Raw genomic sequence first — 14,192 nt, 5'->3', positions numbered from 1 at the left:
CCAGAACCCACTTCAGTTAGGGATCCACGAGGCCCAGGACTCAGGTCTCCTGACCCCTGTTCAGTAGTCTTTGTTTATGCTATGCTCATAATCCACTTATCTCATTTGATCCTCACAATCCTTTTGTACACAGGCCATGCCTTTAACTACCTACTGAACGTCTCACTTCCCTGCTAGGCTGTAAGCCCCGGGAGGGCAGGACCAGATCTGCATCCCCTGAGCCTAGCACACAGCTGTACACATAGTAAGTGCTGGGTGAGAAACAGGGAGCATCAGTCCCATGATCAAGTGAGGGGATGTGCCTAAGTCATATACCATAACGGTCTGAGGTAGAGCCGGCATTAGTGCCTTGACTCCTGTGCCTCATTCAGAGCCTTTTCCGACTACTAGCCTAAACCTATATTTCCAGCCAGAACCTTTAATCTCTGAGAAATGGCTGGTGATGTCCCTAAGTGCTAAGGGGTTCACCTTCTCATAGGTACTGGACTTATTTCCACCTGTCCCATCTGAGGAACCACCTCCAGGAACAGAATAAAGACATGGGTTGAGGTCAAGCCAGCCCTGGCTGCCATCTGCCTCCCCTTGATCAGTTTATCTATGCCCAAACCCCCAAACTCCCAAATCTACCCTCTCCAGCTGCACACTACCCTAAGGCTGGTTTTCTATGCCCTTAGGCCTTACTCCTCTCTCCTTGGAGAGGAGTCTGGTTCTCCTTGCCATCCAGTATGTTTACCGGGCAGAGAACACAAAGCTCAGTACCACTCACCCCACCCCCTCCCAACCAGGCCAGCTAACCCGCTCTCCCACTGGAGAGAGACAAAGAACCCCTTGATGTGTCCTGGGCATGCCAGCCATGCCAGGCACCTTGGGGAGCCCAGGGCTGTGACAAAGCAGAGTTAGCAGCAGCCCACTGTCCACTTCACAGGAAGGCCACAGCTGGCCTTCCCTCCCTGTGGCCAGAAGGCCCCAGGATGGGTTCTGTGAGAGACTAGGGCCTCTTCAGCTTATCCTGAGACTTCCCAATTCCCCATCAGTCCACACAGCCTGCCAGGCACCAAGCCCTACTGATTTGCTGGTCTCTTCATCCTCACAGCTCCAGACATCTCCCAGGCCTCTCCATAGCCCTTTTGGGCTGTCCTGAGCTCTCTCAACTGGTCTCGCTGCCTGTGGTCCAGTTCTTCCCTATGCCATCTTCCACACCAGCACCAGACTGACTTTGATGAAACACAGGAGGCCTCAGTCTGACATTCAAGGCTAGGCATGATCTGCCCAACCTACTTTCCTAGCCTCCCCTTGCTTCACATCCACCTCCTGCCTTCTGCTCTTCTTGTCACCTCTCTTCTTGGCATACCACGTTTCTTAAACAGCTGGATTTTGGTGGGGGGGAGGGGGTCTTGTACATAGGTCCCCTCCCACCCAGTGAAATGCCCTTCCTTGCTACTTCTGAGGCCTGGATCAAATGTCACTTCTTCCTGGGCTCCTATAGATGGAGCTGGCTATCTCTTCCTATATATTCCAGAGCGACCACACACCTCAATTATGGCCTTTATTGCTCAACATTGTAATGATTTATTTGTGGTTCTATTTTCCAACAAGTCTATGAACCTCTTGAGGGCAATAAGACAAAGATGCCTTTGTTCAGTTCTGAATCCTTTGTTCCAATCACAGGGGCTGACAGAGTAGGTGCTCAATAAATGTTTGGTAAATAAGCTCACTACTAAGGTAGATAAGCTGGCAAAAGTAAGCCTTGGCTTTCTCTCCCAGACTCCTGAGTCTGCTGCTTACTTCCCTACCTGAGGAGCAGTAAAGAGCTAAGCTGTGACAGCCTCTTAGGAGCTATACAGGGCATGAAACAGAGTAGGTGGGATGAAGAAGGGAAAAAGAAAGGTGAGATAAATAAAGCCAAAGTTGGCAGCTACCCTGAAATCCTGGATAGGAGGCTTCTAAGCAGGTGAAGCATCAGGAGCTTTGGTTTGCCAGTGGGGAGGACAGGACAGCTTTCCCTCTGCCAGGGAGGTTCCTTGGGCCCTGGATAGCAGATTTGTCAGGGGCAGACAAAGCAGCTAAAGGAGGCGTCCTCCCCCTCAGCTGTGCTGCCTGCAGGTTAAAGTGATCAACTAGGGCACTGACAATGAGTGGATGATGGCTGGGTTCTGCTCTGGTGGGCAATGTCTCCTGGCCTGGAGGCTCAATTGGCTTGGAGTCAGGAAGAGAATGGGCACTGACATATAGGGTAGCAGTGGGCTGAGTATCAGAAGATCTGGGATCCCTCCTTAATTTGGCTCCATTGTTAACTAACTGCAAGGCTGCTCCAACCCTCAGATTCCTCACCTGTATGGGGAGCATAATCCCTGCCTAATCTACGAAGAAACAAAGGCACAGACTGGATATCAAAGTCAGATGACCATTAAGCAGTATTTTGGGGTCAAGAGCAATGCAGTGTGGACTCTGGCCTATGGGAGGACTAGACCAGGCCAGTCTGGTCATGCTTTCAGGGTCTCCCCAAGGATCTTTCTCACTGGGTCTTTCTGTGATTTGGCTGGCTATGGACTTAAGCTGTACTGAGACTCACACTGCCCTCCACACCAGGTTGAAGAGGTAGCCAAGTTCCTGCTAACTCCTGCTCTGGGTGTGGGGGCCTCTGGGACTAGTGAGCACCTGTCATCTGCCTGCTGCCACATTAGCAAGGCTTAGTCACTGGATTTAACATTGAGAAACAGGTTCTAGTCCTAGTTCTGCCATTTACCAGCTGGCAAACCTTGGGCACTTTCTTCTCAGATCTTTGGTGTGTTCATCTATAGAATGGGGATATCTATCTCTCTCCGGGGAAAGTGAGGGTGCACCACTGGTTAGAGTTCACTCCTCCCTGCAGGAGAATGGACCTCACTGACACTCATCATCATATCTAGAGATACAAATAGAAAATGAAAAGACAGGACCACTAGCCACTCCAGTCTTAAAAAGAAGCAAGAACAGGGGCACCTGGCTGGTTCAGTCACAAGAGCATGCAACTCTCTTGCATGACCACGAGAGCATGATCTCGGGGTCATGAGTTCAAGCCCCATGTTAGGTGTAGAGATTACTAAAAATAAATAAATAAATAAACATTTAATAAAAGGAGCAAGAACATTCATTGAGCACCTACTGTACTGTGTGCCAGGCTCTTTTCAAACATCAGCTCATTTAAACCTCACCAACATCCTGCAAAATCAGTATTATCACAACCATTTTCACAGTGAGAAACTAAGACTTAGTAAAGTGAAGCAACATGTCCAAAGTCACACAGACAGCCAGACTCCAGAGTTTGTGTGAAGAGGGAACACAGAGCATCTTCTTTCCCCCACCTCAGTGTAAACAGATTGGGTGGCTGGACCAGAGCCAGGCCTCACTGGTCCTCTGGAGGTCCTGTTTCAAACCCAGATGCTAGGAGGACAAAACATCAAGCAGGTCCCACTGCTTTATCTCTTTCCCACAGCTTAGGATTTCCTAGCAGGCGGACATGCAGGCACCTTCCCAGGGCAGCAGCTGGTGCGCTGGCCTTCCCCTTCACCAAGTCAAGTCTTGTCTGAGGCCCTAGAACACCCACAGGGCCACCAAACCGGATTTTCCTTTGAAGCTGGAAAGAGAAGGAGGAGAGAAAATGGAGGGCCTGTGGTCTAGTCCACATGTACAGCCGCCTCCTTCCAGATGGACCACCCAGGGACCACTCCATTGCCAGTTCCATGCTCTCCTGGGAACCATAATAGCTCAAGAAAAGAGGATGCTCTGAGCTTACAAGCTGGAGAAGGTGGTGGGAAGGCAGGGAGACAGGCTCTGGCCTGCCAGGAGGGCCCTGGCCCTACCCCAACAAAAACTGGCACAAACCAAACTATAGGGATGCCAATTAAGCCAGTTCTATGATTTCCAAAGCCACAGGGCTGCCATAGTTGGCTAGGAGTAGTGGAGAACCCCAGGGGACAGGAGAACTGAATCAGCCGAAGACAATACTACTGTTCCAGATGTTTCTCTCTGGACCCAGCTCAGATTCCTCTCTCCCCTAGCAGGAAGCCAACACCCACGGGATCCCAGAAAGCATAGCTCCTCACCTCATCTGGCCTGCAGCACTGAGCAGACTGAAGCTGGGTGGGAAGCTCCAGCCTAAGGAAGCCAGTCCTGGCAATTACATGGGAAAAGTAGAGGGAGGTTGGGAACCCATCTCTCTCAGGCCATCTCCCTTGGGCCAGGAGACCTAGTATCCAACTGGTATCCTTCTTTTCCTTCATGACCCCCTCCCCTATGCTGCAGAAGGGACTTCCCCGCATAGATCTGCTCTTCCTACCCCAAGGTGATAGGAACGGTAACATCACTCTTCCTACCCCTCCCCTCTAAGGACACTTCTTTTTCCTCCTCTGGTCCTTCCTGGGCTTCAACAACCAGCTCAACTCCCAACCAAGCCAAAAGAACTAATGCTGTCAGCTCCTTGTCTGTGTCCATGCCTCCCACAGGGCTCTTTGCTGGTTTGGTTGCTTTCTTGTCTTTCCTCACTGGCTTCTGCTCACATGCAGGTGAAGACTATCACAGGCTCACCAAAGGTGCCCCATAGAGTAGGCTCAAAAGACAGATGAGGTGAAGAAGTAGAAAAGGCTCAGGGTTGGGAATCAGGAGTTCTGGGTTAAATTTCTGGCTTTGATCTTAACAGACTGAAGAGGTGAGGCTAATTAGTTCTCTCAGATCTCAGTTTACCTATCTGTATGATGATTGCCATCTCTAAGGTCACTTTCAGCTCTCTGACTTGAAATGTCTGTCAGTTAATGTCATTCAGTAAGTAAATACTAGTTGAGCATTTACTTCTCTGCAGGCCTGAATAGAAAAAGGTGAATAAGCCTGGCCCCAGCCCTAAAGTTGATAGTCTAATGAACTGGTAATGACAACACACTCTTACCCTTGCTGGGCAGGACTTGTTAGCCTCCTACACTACTGAGCTAAGCCAGGGAAAGTGAGGGCAGGCAGGTTCCTGCTAAGAACCTTCTGTTCTACCTACCTGGCACCTGGTTTCCTGTTGGGACCACAGGCTGTATTAATGGATGGTGAAAGCAGTGGAAACTATCCCGACCTAGGAGTCAGAAACCTTGGGTTCAAGTCCTGGTTCTGCCAACTAATATGCTGTGTGTTCTTAAGTAAGTGATTCTCCTCTCTGGGCTTTGGTTTCCTTATCTGTAAAAGCAAGGGCTAAGCTCAGTCAATCTCTTAAGATCCCTTCCAGTTCCAACAGTCTATGATTTTATGATCTACTCATGCCAACCACCTAACAGTCACCTAAGCAGGGTAGCCTCTGATCTGCTTTCTTCCCTGCCCCCAAGCCCCTGGTAACTGCCAAAACTGACCATCTTGAGACAACCTTTGGTCCAGGGTGGCTGAAATGGACCTTTAATCTAGAGCCAGAGTTCCTGCCCTCTCCACTGCAGCCATCAGTGCTAATGTTTCACTCTCTGGGATAACACATGGACTCCTAGCCCTTAACCACAAGATTAGCTTTAGGGCAATCACCCTGATACTTTCCATAACTTCCCCTCTTATGGCTTTGGGCAGGGACTTACTTTTGGCTTCCTTGGAACCACATTATAAACTCAGCAGGGAACAGTCAAAACTTTCAGACACCAGATATTTTAGGTTGACCAAGAGGGTCAAAAAAGTGAGGCAGGGAGAGAGAAAGGAGCCTGGGACCCCATCTCAGTCCCAGTTCTATAAACACCAGTGAGGTAGAGGGCATCTGCAAAATCTGGGTTTGTGGTTGGAGTGTGGGGAAGACAGATGTCTGGCTGTCTGGTGGGGAATACAGCCAAAGGGAGGTGCTCCCACTGGGGCGTCTCTCTGTTAAAAAATACCAGAGGTACGCCCTCATTTTTCTCATCAGTTCTCAGACCCTTAGAAGGAAAAGAAAGGAAACTAACATATTCTGGGCCACTACTTGGGTCAGGCACAGTGCTAGGCACCTTCATATACCTGATTTCATTTAATCCCCATAGTAATCTTGGGAGTACATGTGACTGCTGCCCTTTATGGTGAGCAAACAGGCTCAGAGATTCAGGATCTTGCCCAAGGTCACACAGCTAGCAAGTGTGATTTTTTTCCTAAGTCTGGTCTTTTCCCACTATATCACTGCTGTGTACCCCGATATCTGGTTAACTGTCTGGTAAGAATGTAGCAGGAATTCTTATCTCTTAGAACTCACAGGCAAATTTGAGGTCCTCCTTCCAAGAACCCACAAATGCAACTGGGAACTCCTTTCCCACTTCTCAAGATCCCATCCCTCTCAGGGCCCTGATCCCTAGTGATTCAAAAATTGACCCCTCAATTCAAAAAATATACTTCAGGTCCCCTTTGGGTTCTCACAGGCTAATCCCTGGGGAGCTGTGACAAAGCATCATAGCAAGATGAAGCATCAGAATAAAGGGTGATCTCTGGGGTCCTGCACTGGACAAGGTTTAGCCTGCTGTGAGCAAGTGGAGAGAGGCTGGAGGACACAGTCCAGTGGGTAAGAGAGAGCTCTCCTTAGAGGAGGGGGCTATATTTCTCCAAAGGAGAAGGAGGCCTGGTGAATTTGAAACTGGGAGAAATCCGGAAGTGACCTTTATGGGGCTGCTTGTATGGGGTGGGGTTCTTAACAGATGGTCAAGGCACTTTCATTAGTCATAAGAGAGGCTGGAAGAGGCTTGGACAGTCACAACTGGTCAGAGAAGGGGAGAAAGGACCATGTGGAGTAGGATCTTGGCTGAGTCTTGTGGGGCCCCCACAGGTAATTGTGTGAGGCCCTCTGTTGAAGGGGAGGCACACCAGGAGGAAGGCTTGTCAATGCTGTGCAGAACACTGGTCTCATGTGACAGGACAGCTGGAATGGGAGTGGGGTCTGGAGTCTGTCCTTCTCAGAGGGTTCTGTGGGGCAGTGCGGCTGCCCAGTTACCCAGCTTGGAGGGAAGGTGCTGCTTCACTGCCTTGCGTATCTCTGCCTGACAGCTGGGTCCTGGAGGCTCTGGGGGTGGGGGATCAGAGTGTGCTACCAGCAGGGACCCTGCTGTCTCCATGACTGCCCCCTCAAGAGTCTGTGTTTGGGAGGAGGTGTGTGTTTCCACAGCATACACAAAGACAGCCAACAGTCTGTCCTGGAGGTGAGGCACTGTCACCCTGTGGGTACCAAGAAGGGGGAGTGTCTGCCCACCTGTTGCCAGTGAGGAGAAATCAGCCTCCGAAGGGAGGGGAGAGCACTCTCTGACCCTTCCCTGAAGGGAAGGGAATATCTGCCCCAGGGTGGGACTGTCTGGGAGGGAGATGACCAATGTCAGTCCAGTCCACCCAGGAGCCTGTGTGTCTTGAGGTAAGGGGTCAGTCTGTCCTGGAGTGGAATGAGGGCAGGGCAGTCTGTCCCTTTGAAGTCCCTCTCCCTAAAGTATCCCCCTGGTGCGGGGTAGTAGGGTGGAGACAGGGCATCTGTGGGTCTTGGGGGATGGGGGTAGAGAAGGTATGTGTCGGGGGAGGGGCAGCCATCTGTGAGCCTGTCAGGGGTGGCACAATCAGGCCTAAGGCCGCGGTGGCAGCAGTGGGGTTGGGCCAGGTGTCTGTCGTTCTGTCCCGCAGTTGGGAGGAGGGCACTGTGGGCCCTTCTTGGGGGCGGGTCAATGTGTCTGGAGGGCGGGGGCTGGGTGGAGGGTTGTCCGTCCTTAGGTCGGAAGCAGGCTCGCGAACGAGGGGCGGGTCAGTCGGCCCTGGTTGGGGGAGTGGGGGGGGGGGGGGCAGGGAGAGAAGGGGTCAGTTGTCCCCGGTTGGGAGGCGAGCTCGTCGGTCTGTCCTAAGGGCAGCTCCGTCAGCGTCTAGGCCCCCCGCGAAGGTCCCGCGCCGGCCCCGGCCCCCGGCCCCAAGCCCCGGCGCTACTCACGCGCCCTCCGCGCCTTGCGAGCCCACGATGAAGCCGAACTTGTCGATGCGGCGTTCGGCGAAGCCGTTGGCCTCCGAGTCGGAGCCGAGAGAGCTGAGCTCGTCCGCGGCTGCGGCGTCGGGGCCCGGGGCCAGGCTCTCCCGGGTCCCGGACAGACTTCCTTCGGCCGCGGGCGCGCGCGGCCCGTTCTCTCCGCGGCTCTTCGCCATCCTGGCCGCGCCCGCCGCCTCAGCCCCAGCGGCCACCTCAGCCACCTCAGCCGCCTCAGCCTCAGGGCCGCCGCCGACGCCGCCGACGCCCCGCCCACGCGCCGCGTCCATTGGCCGCCGCAAGGCCAGGGGCGGGGCCCTAGGCCCTCCCGGGAGCTTCCCCCCACGCCCAATGGGCGCAGCGGACCCCAGGGCCCGCCCACCTGCCCTAGACTGGCGCCAACCGACCCGACGTGAGGGGGCGGGGCAGCCGTCACTGGGAGCCCTCCCCCCCGGGCTGTCAATCAAGAGAGCTTACCTGAAAAAGCTCCCCGGGCCTTTCTCGGTTGGCTCCCGCCCGCCCGTCACCTGCAAGCGCCGCTCAGTCACTGGCTGAGGGAGTGCGCTGGGGATTCCGCATTGCCTCCTGAGCCCCTGGCTCCTCGCGAGACCCCAGGGATGTAGGTAGGGATGGTTTCAACCGTTCATGAGGACCTCTGAGGAGACCTAGGAAGGGTCCAGGGATTCGCCCAGGGACACTCAACGTCTTAAAGACACAGGCTGAGCTAGAAGTTCAGCAACCCCTGCTCACTGCCTCTAGGGCTTTAAATGAGCCCTTGGGAGACCCAGTTAATAAGAGTAATGACCAACGTTTATTGAGACACTCATTGCCCCAAGTTCTACCTTTCTCTTGTAATCTTTTTCCCAGCAGCTTTATTGAGACATAACTAACCTACCATAAAAATCACCAGTTTAAAGTGTATAGTTCAATCGTTTTAAGCATATTTGTGGAGTTGTGCAACTATCACCACAACCTAATTTTAGAACATTTTCATCACCCCCCAAATTCCTATCCATTAGCAGTCACTCACCATCCTTCCTCCCCTAGTCTCTGGCAACCACAAATCTGCTTTCTGTTTCTAAAGATTTGCCCTTTCTGGACATTTCATAGAAATGGAATCATACAACGTGGCCTTTGTGTCTGGCTTCTTTCATTCAGCATGTTTTCAAGGTTCATCCATGTTGTAGCATGTTATCAGTACTTCACTCCTTTCTGTGCCTGAATAATATTGCACCAAATGCAATACTACATTTGTTTATCCATTTGCCAGTGATGGTCAGGTACAAGCTTTTGTATGGACATACGTTTTAGTTTTTCTTGGGTAAATACCTAGGAGTGGGAATTACTAGGTTATATGGTAACCTGTTAATCTTCTGAGGGAGGAACTGGCAAACTGTTTTCCAAATTGGTCACACCATCTCTTGGAACCTTCGTGCAATGAGGTAGATACAATTTTGTCCCATTTTTACAGTTAAAAAAAACCCTGAGGTTCAGGGAAGTTAAATCAGCTCCCTAAAGTCCCAGCAATAGCTGTGGCAGAGGCAGGATTTGAAAATAGCTCTTACCAACAGTTTATGGGGAGGCATGGACCAATTGTATCTATATAGACTTAGCTCCCAGAAGCCTACTTCTCACCCCAGGATTGTCAACACTTAGAGTCACTATAATAGCTCCTCAGTTAAGCCCAGTACTTTATAGTTTACAAGTCACAACCACGTTGTCATCTGATATTCCCCATAGATCTGTGAGCAGACAGACCCAGAAAAAAGAAAGCACTGTGAGAGCCAGGCCTGAGCTGCAGAGCCTGGGGCAGGCTAAGGGGCCCATGGCATGGTCCCAAGAAGGGGGTCTTAAGACTTGAGTGATTTCACCGAGTGTTTCCTTGATGCCACATGGCCCAGACATTCTTGAAGACTTCACTGTGCAATCTTCACATTCCATAGGCTTCTGGTTTTCCATAAACAGGGCAACAGCAGACGTGGGACTGGGCGCAGGCTATTTTGGTCTTAAACTCTCAAGTCTAGGAGGACATTCCTCCTCTCCAATGGCTCTAGACAGTGGTGGGCTCTTACTCCCAGCTCCTAGGAGGGACAGAGTGGGCCTTACATGGGGATGTGGGCCTATCCCAGGGAAGGGAGAGAGGAGCCAGACACACGGAGAGCATATGTGAGACCTAAAGTTGGGCAAAGTATTGACAACCCTTTGACTTCATAATTCTGGTCTTAGGATGATCATATTCCAAATATGTTCAGCTCTGTAAGGGCATAGGCACAGTGATGTTTAGCTCAGAGGTATTTGCAGTGGGGGTGAGGGACATTAGAAGCACCTGGGTGTCCATCTTTGGAAGAGTAAATGTTTCTCAAGTTAAGGCCTTGAGGCCCCAGCTTTTAATTTTCTTACACAAGACCACCCAGAATTCAAATCTCAGCTGTCACTGTGTACCTTAGACAAACCACTTCTCTCTGAGCCCATTTCCTCATCTGCAAAGTGGAAATACTGGAAAATATACCTCCTTGGGGCAGTTGTTCTGAGACTTTGGTGTGATATGTGCTAAGCATCTGACACATGGAGGTACTCAGTAGATGGAAGCCAGGAGTGCTGATGTTTGTAGTTTGCAAAGCACTTTGCAAATCCATTATTGTCTTGAATATTTCCCACCACGGCCTGTGGCTGCAGCAGGGGTGTTTACCTAATCTAACCAATGGAACATGGCTTGGGAGACTTCATTTCATGGCTGTGCCCCTCAATAACTGGGCGTTTCTTATGCAAAATCACTTCACTTCTCAGAACCTCAGCTTCCTCTTCTGAAAAATGTCAATAATTACTTGGTGATGGGGCATCTGGCTGGCTCAGTCAGTACAGCATGCAACTCTTCATCTCAGGGTCATGATTTCAAACTCCACATTGGATGTAGAGCTTACTTAAAAAAAAAAAAGACATATGGTAAACTCCATGAACTGTTTCTGAAGCCTCCAGCACATAGTAGACACTCAATTGTTACATTTCTTTACTTCAAATTCCAGAACTCTTTATCTGATATTTAGTGAGCAAGAGAGATGAAGACCAGGACCAACAGTTTATATTGCAGTAGAGGAAGAACATGTGTGTGAAGAAGAAAATAAAGCAGGGTAAGGTAGGAAGAATGTTAGGGGAAAGGGTGCTGGTGAGGGTGAGGAGTAGATGGAAATAAGGAAGCTTCTCTGTGGGGATCTAGGAAAAAGTGGGCAGGAAGCAGGGCAGCAAGTTGCAAAGCTCACGAAGGAGAAGCAGGCTCAGAGATTGGGGTGATCAGACTGAAGTAACAAAGCAAGAGTGAATGAATGAATGATCCACAGGAATGCCCTGCAGAGTCATGTGGCTCCCTGAAATACTAAGAGGCCTTTGGCAATGGTGTGAGACATCCAGTAGACTGGCAGCTGTAGGTGTTCTTTTGAGGATTAGATGCTTAGCCAGGGCTACAGGAATGTATGGATAACCTAGTCTCATCATCTACTGGGGTCATTCCTGCAAGTTTTGCTCTAGGAGCTTACACAGGCCCCGGGGAAGTCCCCTCTCCTGGATCCTGGAATGAGAAACTTGCATGAGCTTAGAAAATCTGGCAGCATTGGCCATGAGCCGATATCCAGATGTCATAGCCTGGATTTGTAATGAGAATGGAGCTGAGGTTTAAAAGGTAGACAGTTTTAAGTGCCCAGAAGCCAATGAAGAGTAGGCAAACTATAAAACTTCCTTATCCCTGAGAATAACAGTTAAGATTCTTTTGGTCCAAGTGGCAGCGGTCCAAATGGGCTTACCCCCAAACTGCATTTAGTGGGTCCTATAACTTAAAAGAAATTCATAGGCAAATGAGCTTCAGGAGCAGTTTGATCCAGAAATTGACAAGGGAGAGCAGCCTCATTTTCCTCTTTTCCCTTTTCTTTTTGTCCTCCTTCCTGTGGTTACCTTCATCTGAAGCTAGAGCCCCTCATGGCAGCAGCTACAGGCTCACATCCTTCCTCCACACATCAATACAACAGAATCTTCTGGTAGCTTCTGCTCAATAGTGAGGTGGAGGCATTCCTTCATGTATCATGTTCACACTAGGATACGTGCCTAACCCTAATCTAATCACCATATCTCAGGGATAACACTGACTGGACTCAGTTAAAGGCAACAGTAGTACCTTCTCTGTAACGATACAAGGAATAGGAGTATCTCTTGTCTTGCTTCATGGATTATATGGCTCAGGAGTTATCTATAATTATTCACTTACTTTTTAACAAAATATAACAATATAGAATAGTTGAGAGCAAATTCCCAAACTAGAGTTAATAACGTTAATTTCAAGATGGTACATTTTAGGGGTGCCTGGATGGCTCAGTCAGTTGAATGTCCGACTTCAGCTCAGATCATGATCTCATGGTTTGTGGGTTGAGCCCCACATCAGGCTCTGTGCTAACAGCTCGGAGCCTGGAGCCTGCTTCAGGTTCTGTGTTGCCCTCTCTGCCCCTCCCCTGCTTGCTGTCTTTCTCGCTCTCAAAAATAAACATTAAAAAAAATTTTTTTAAACGGTACATTTTACTTGTATTAAAAAAAATAAACTAAAAATCTTATATACTAGTATGTGTACCCTTAAACACGTTGCTTAAGCCGTATTGTATTTTGCCTTTGTGAATTATTACATGAGAACTGCTATCGAGTATGCCATATATTTCCATTTAAGTATATACTCTAATGTAACCTAATATAACCTTTATATATATTCCCTAATACAATATTTAATTTTAAAAAAATGAAACGGGTGTAATCATAGGTGGCTTCCTCTCGGCTACATGACAATTCAAGCAGCTGGTAGAGTTCAAAGTGAAATTCCTAATGTCTATAATTCCCAATGTCTTCTTTGCCTAAATCTAAAATGACAACCACTCTGACAGCATTAAGTCCTGCCCATTTTCCCAGCAGTCCCACAACAGGAACATCTCTCCCCTGCCCTGGTGAGGCAGTAGGACAGCGTGGTCTCCAGGAATATAAGAGCTATTTTGGCCTTCCAGAGCCCTCACTGGCTACATGACCTTGGGTATCCACCTAATCTTAAAAGTGGGGCAGATAATTCTCAGAGAATTGCAGCGAGATTCAGAAAAGCTGTGTGAGCAAGGCATTGCCTTCATGTTGCATACCCTAACCCAGAAGTACAGAGTGCTGTGCCCAAGGCCAATGATGGTCACAAGGCTACCCTGGTCAATGGCCCTTCTTCAACAGGAGTAAGCCAGGACAGATGTCCACTCAGGAGCTCTGGGAAATTGGGTTTGGGCCCCAGAGGGTGGCTCAAAGGACCCATTCACTCACATTCTACCCAAATACATTCCTAGCCTCCAGTCACAGCCTCCGTAATCCAGAGCCCTTGGGATCTGCCATCTGTGGGGACAGCGCCCAACACCACACCCTACTCCCCATCCCCAGAGCCAATCCGTGGAAGAAAGGAGAGCTTGGAGCACAGGACTCCCCCAGGTCTCCTGACCCCCTTCCCAGGTGGTGTTTAGTGTTTTTGGTGTTGACTACAGAGAAGCAACCAGCAGTGCCTTCATTTTAGGCACCCAAACCATGGAACCCACTCTGCCCGGGGGGGGGGGGGGGGAACTTCCAGTAAATGTCAAACAAGGTGAGGAAGAACATCCCTCTGACCAAGTTAAAAATGTGAGGGATCCAGCAGTGTGTAATGGAGCCATGCAAGTGGCACTGCAGAAGGGCCATCTGTGCCCCAGGTCTAGAGTAAGAAGCTTTAGCTTGCAAGTGTATATTAGGCACAAGGAATAGGAGTATCTCTTGTCTTGCTTCATAGATTATATGGCTCAGGAGTTATCTATAATTATTCACTTACTTTTTAACAAAATATAACAATATAGAATAGTTAATTCTATATAGTGTGCAGAGTAGAGCAGGGTGGTGACTAGAATACTGGTTCTATGACCTTGGGAATGGCCTTACCCCCTGAGCCTTGGAGAGGACCTCATGGAGCAGCTAGAAGATCGAATGGAGGGACTGCAAAGAAAAGGCATTACAAACTCTCAAAAGATAAACACATGTGAAATCTTCAGAATAAAATGGGATTTAGGTTTCAAACCAGGAAACAGTTTTCAACAGGCTCTCACCTTCCTTCCTCTAAACACCCACAGTGGCGCCTATGTCCCTGTGATAGCATAATTCCAAAAATAATAGCCGGCGTCTGGCTCTTACTAGGGAGCAAGGCCTGTGACAAGCATTTTGCACACATTCT

The 14,192-nt window shown here is 49.7% G+C and overlaps 1 protein-coding gene across 1 annotated transcript in view; it reads right to left on the bottom strand.

The window, feature by feature from the left end:
* TBC1D10A (TBC1 domain family member 10A) overlaps positions 1-8,185 on the bottom strand; it is a 30,801-nt gene extending 22,616 nt beyond the window's left edge. The window contains exon 1 of the mRNA XM_040463846.1: positions 7,910-8,185. Within this exon, the coding sequence (XP_040319780.1) occupies positions 7,910-8,118 (209 nt within the window). The 5' untranslated portion in view covers positions 8,119-8,185. The remainder of the gene's footprint in view (positions 1-7,909) is intronic.
* Between the last annotated feature and the right edge of the window lie 6,007 nt (positions 8,186-14,192).

This window comes from Herpailurus yagouaroundi, unplaced genomic scaffold, assembly GCF_014898765.1.
Source record: "Herpailurus yagouaroundi ecotype Mexico unplaced genomic scaffold, PumYag 428, whole genome shotgun sequence".
Classification (NCBI taxonomy): domain Eukaryota; kingdom Metazoa; phylum Chordata; class Mammalia; order Carnivora; family Felidae; genus Herpailurus; species Herpailurus yagouaroundi.
This window is presented reverse-complemented; position numbering and strand designations above follow the sequence as displayed.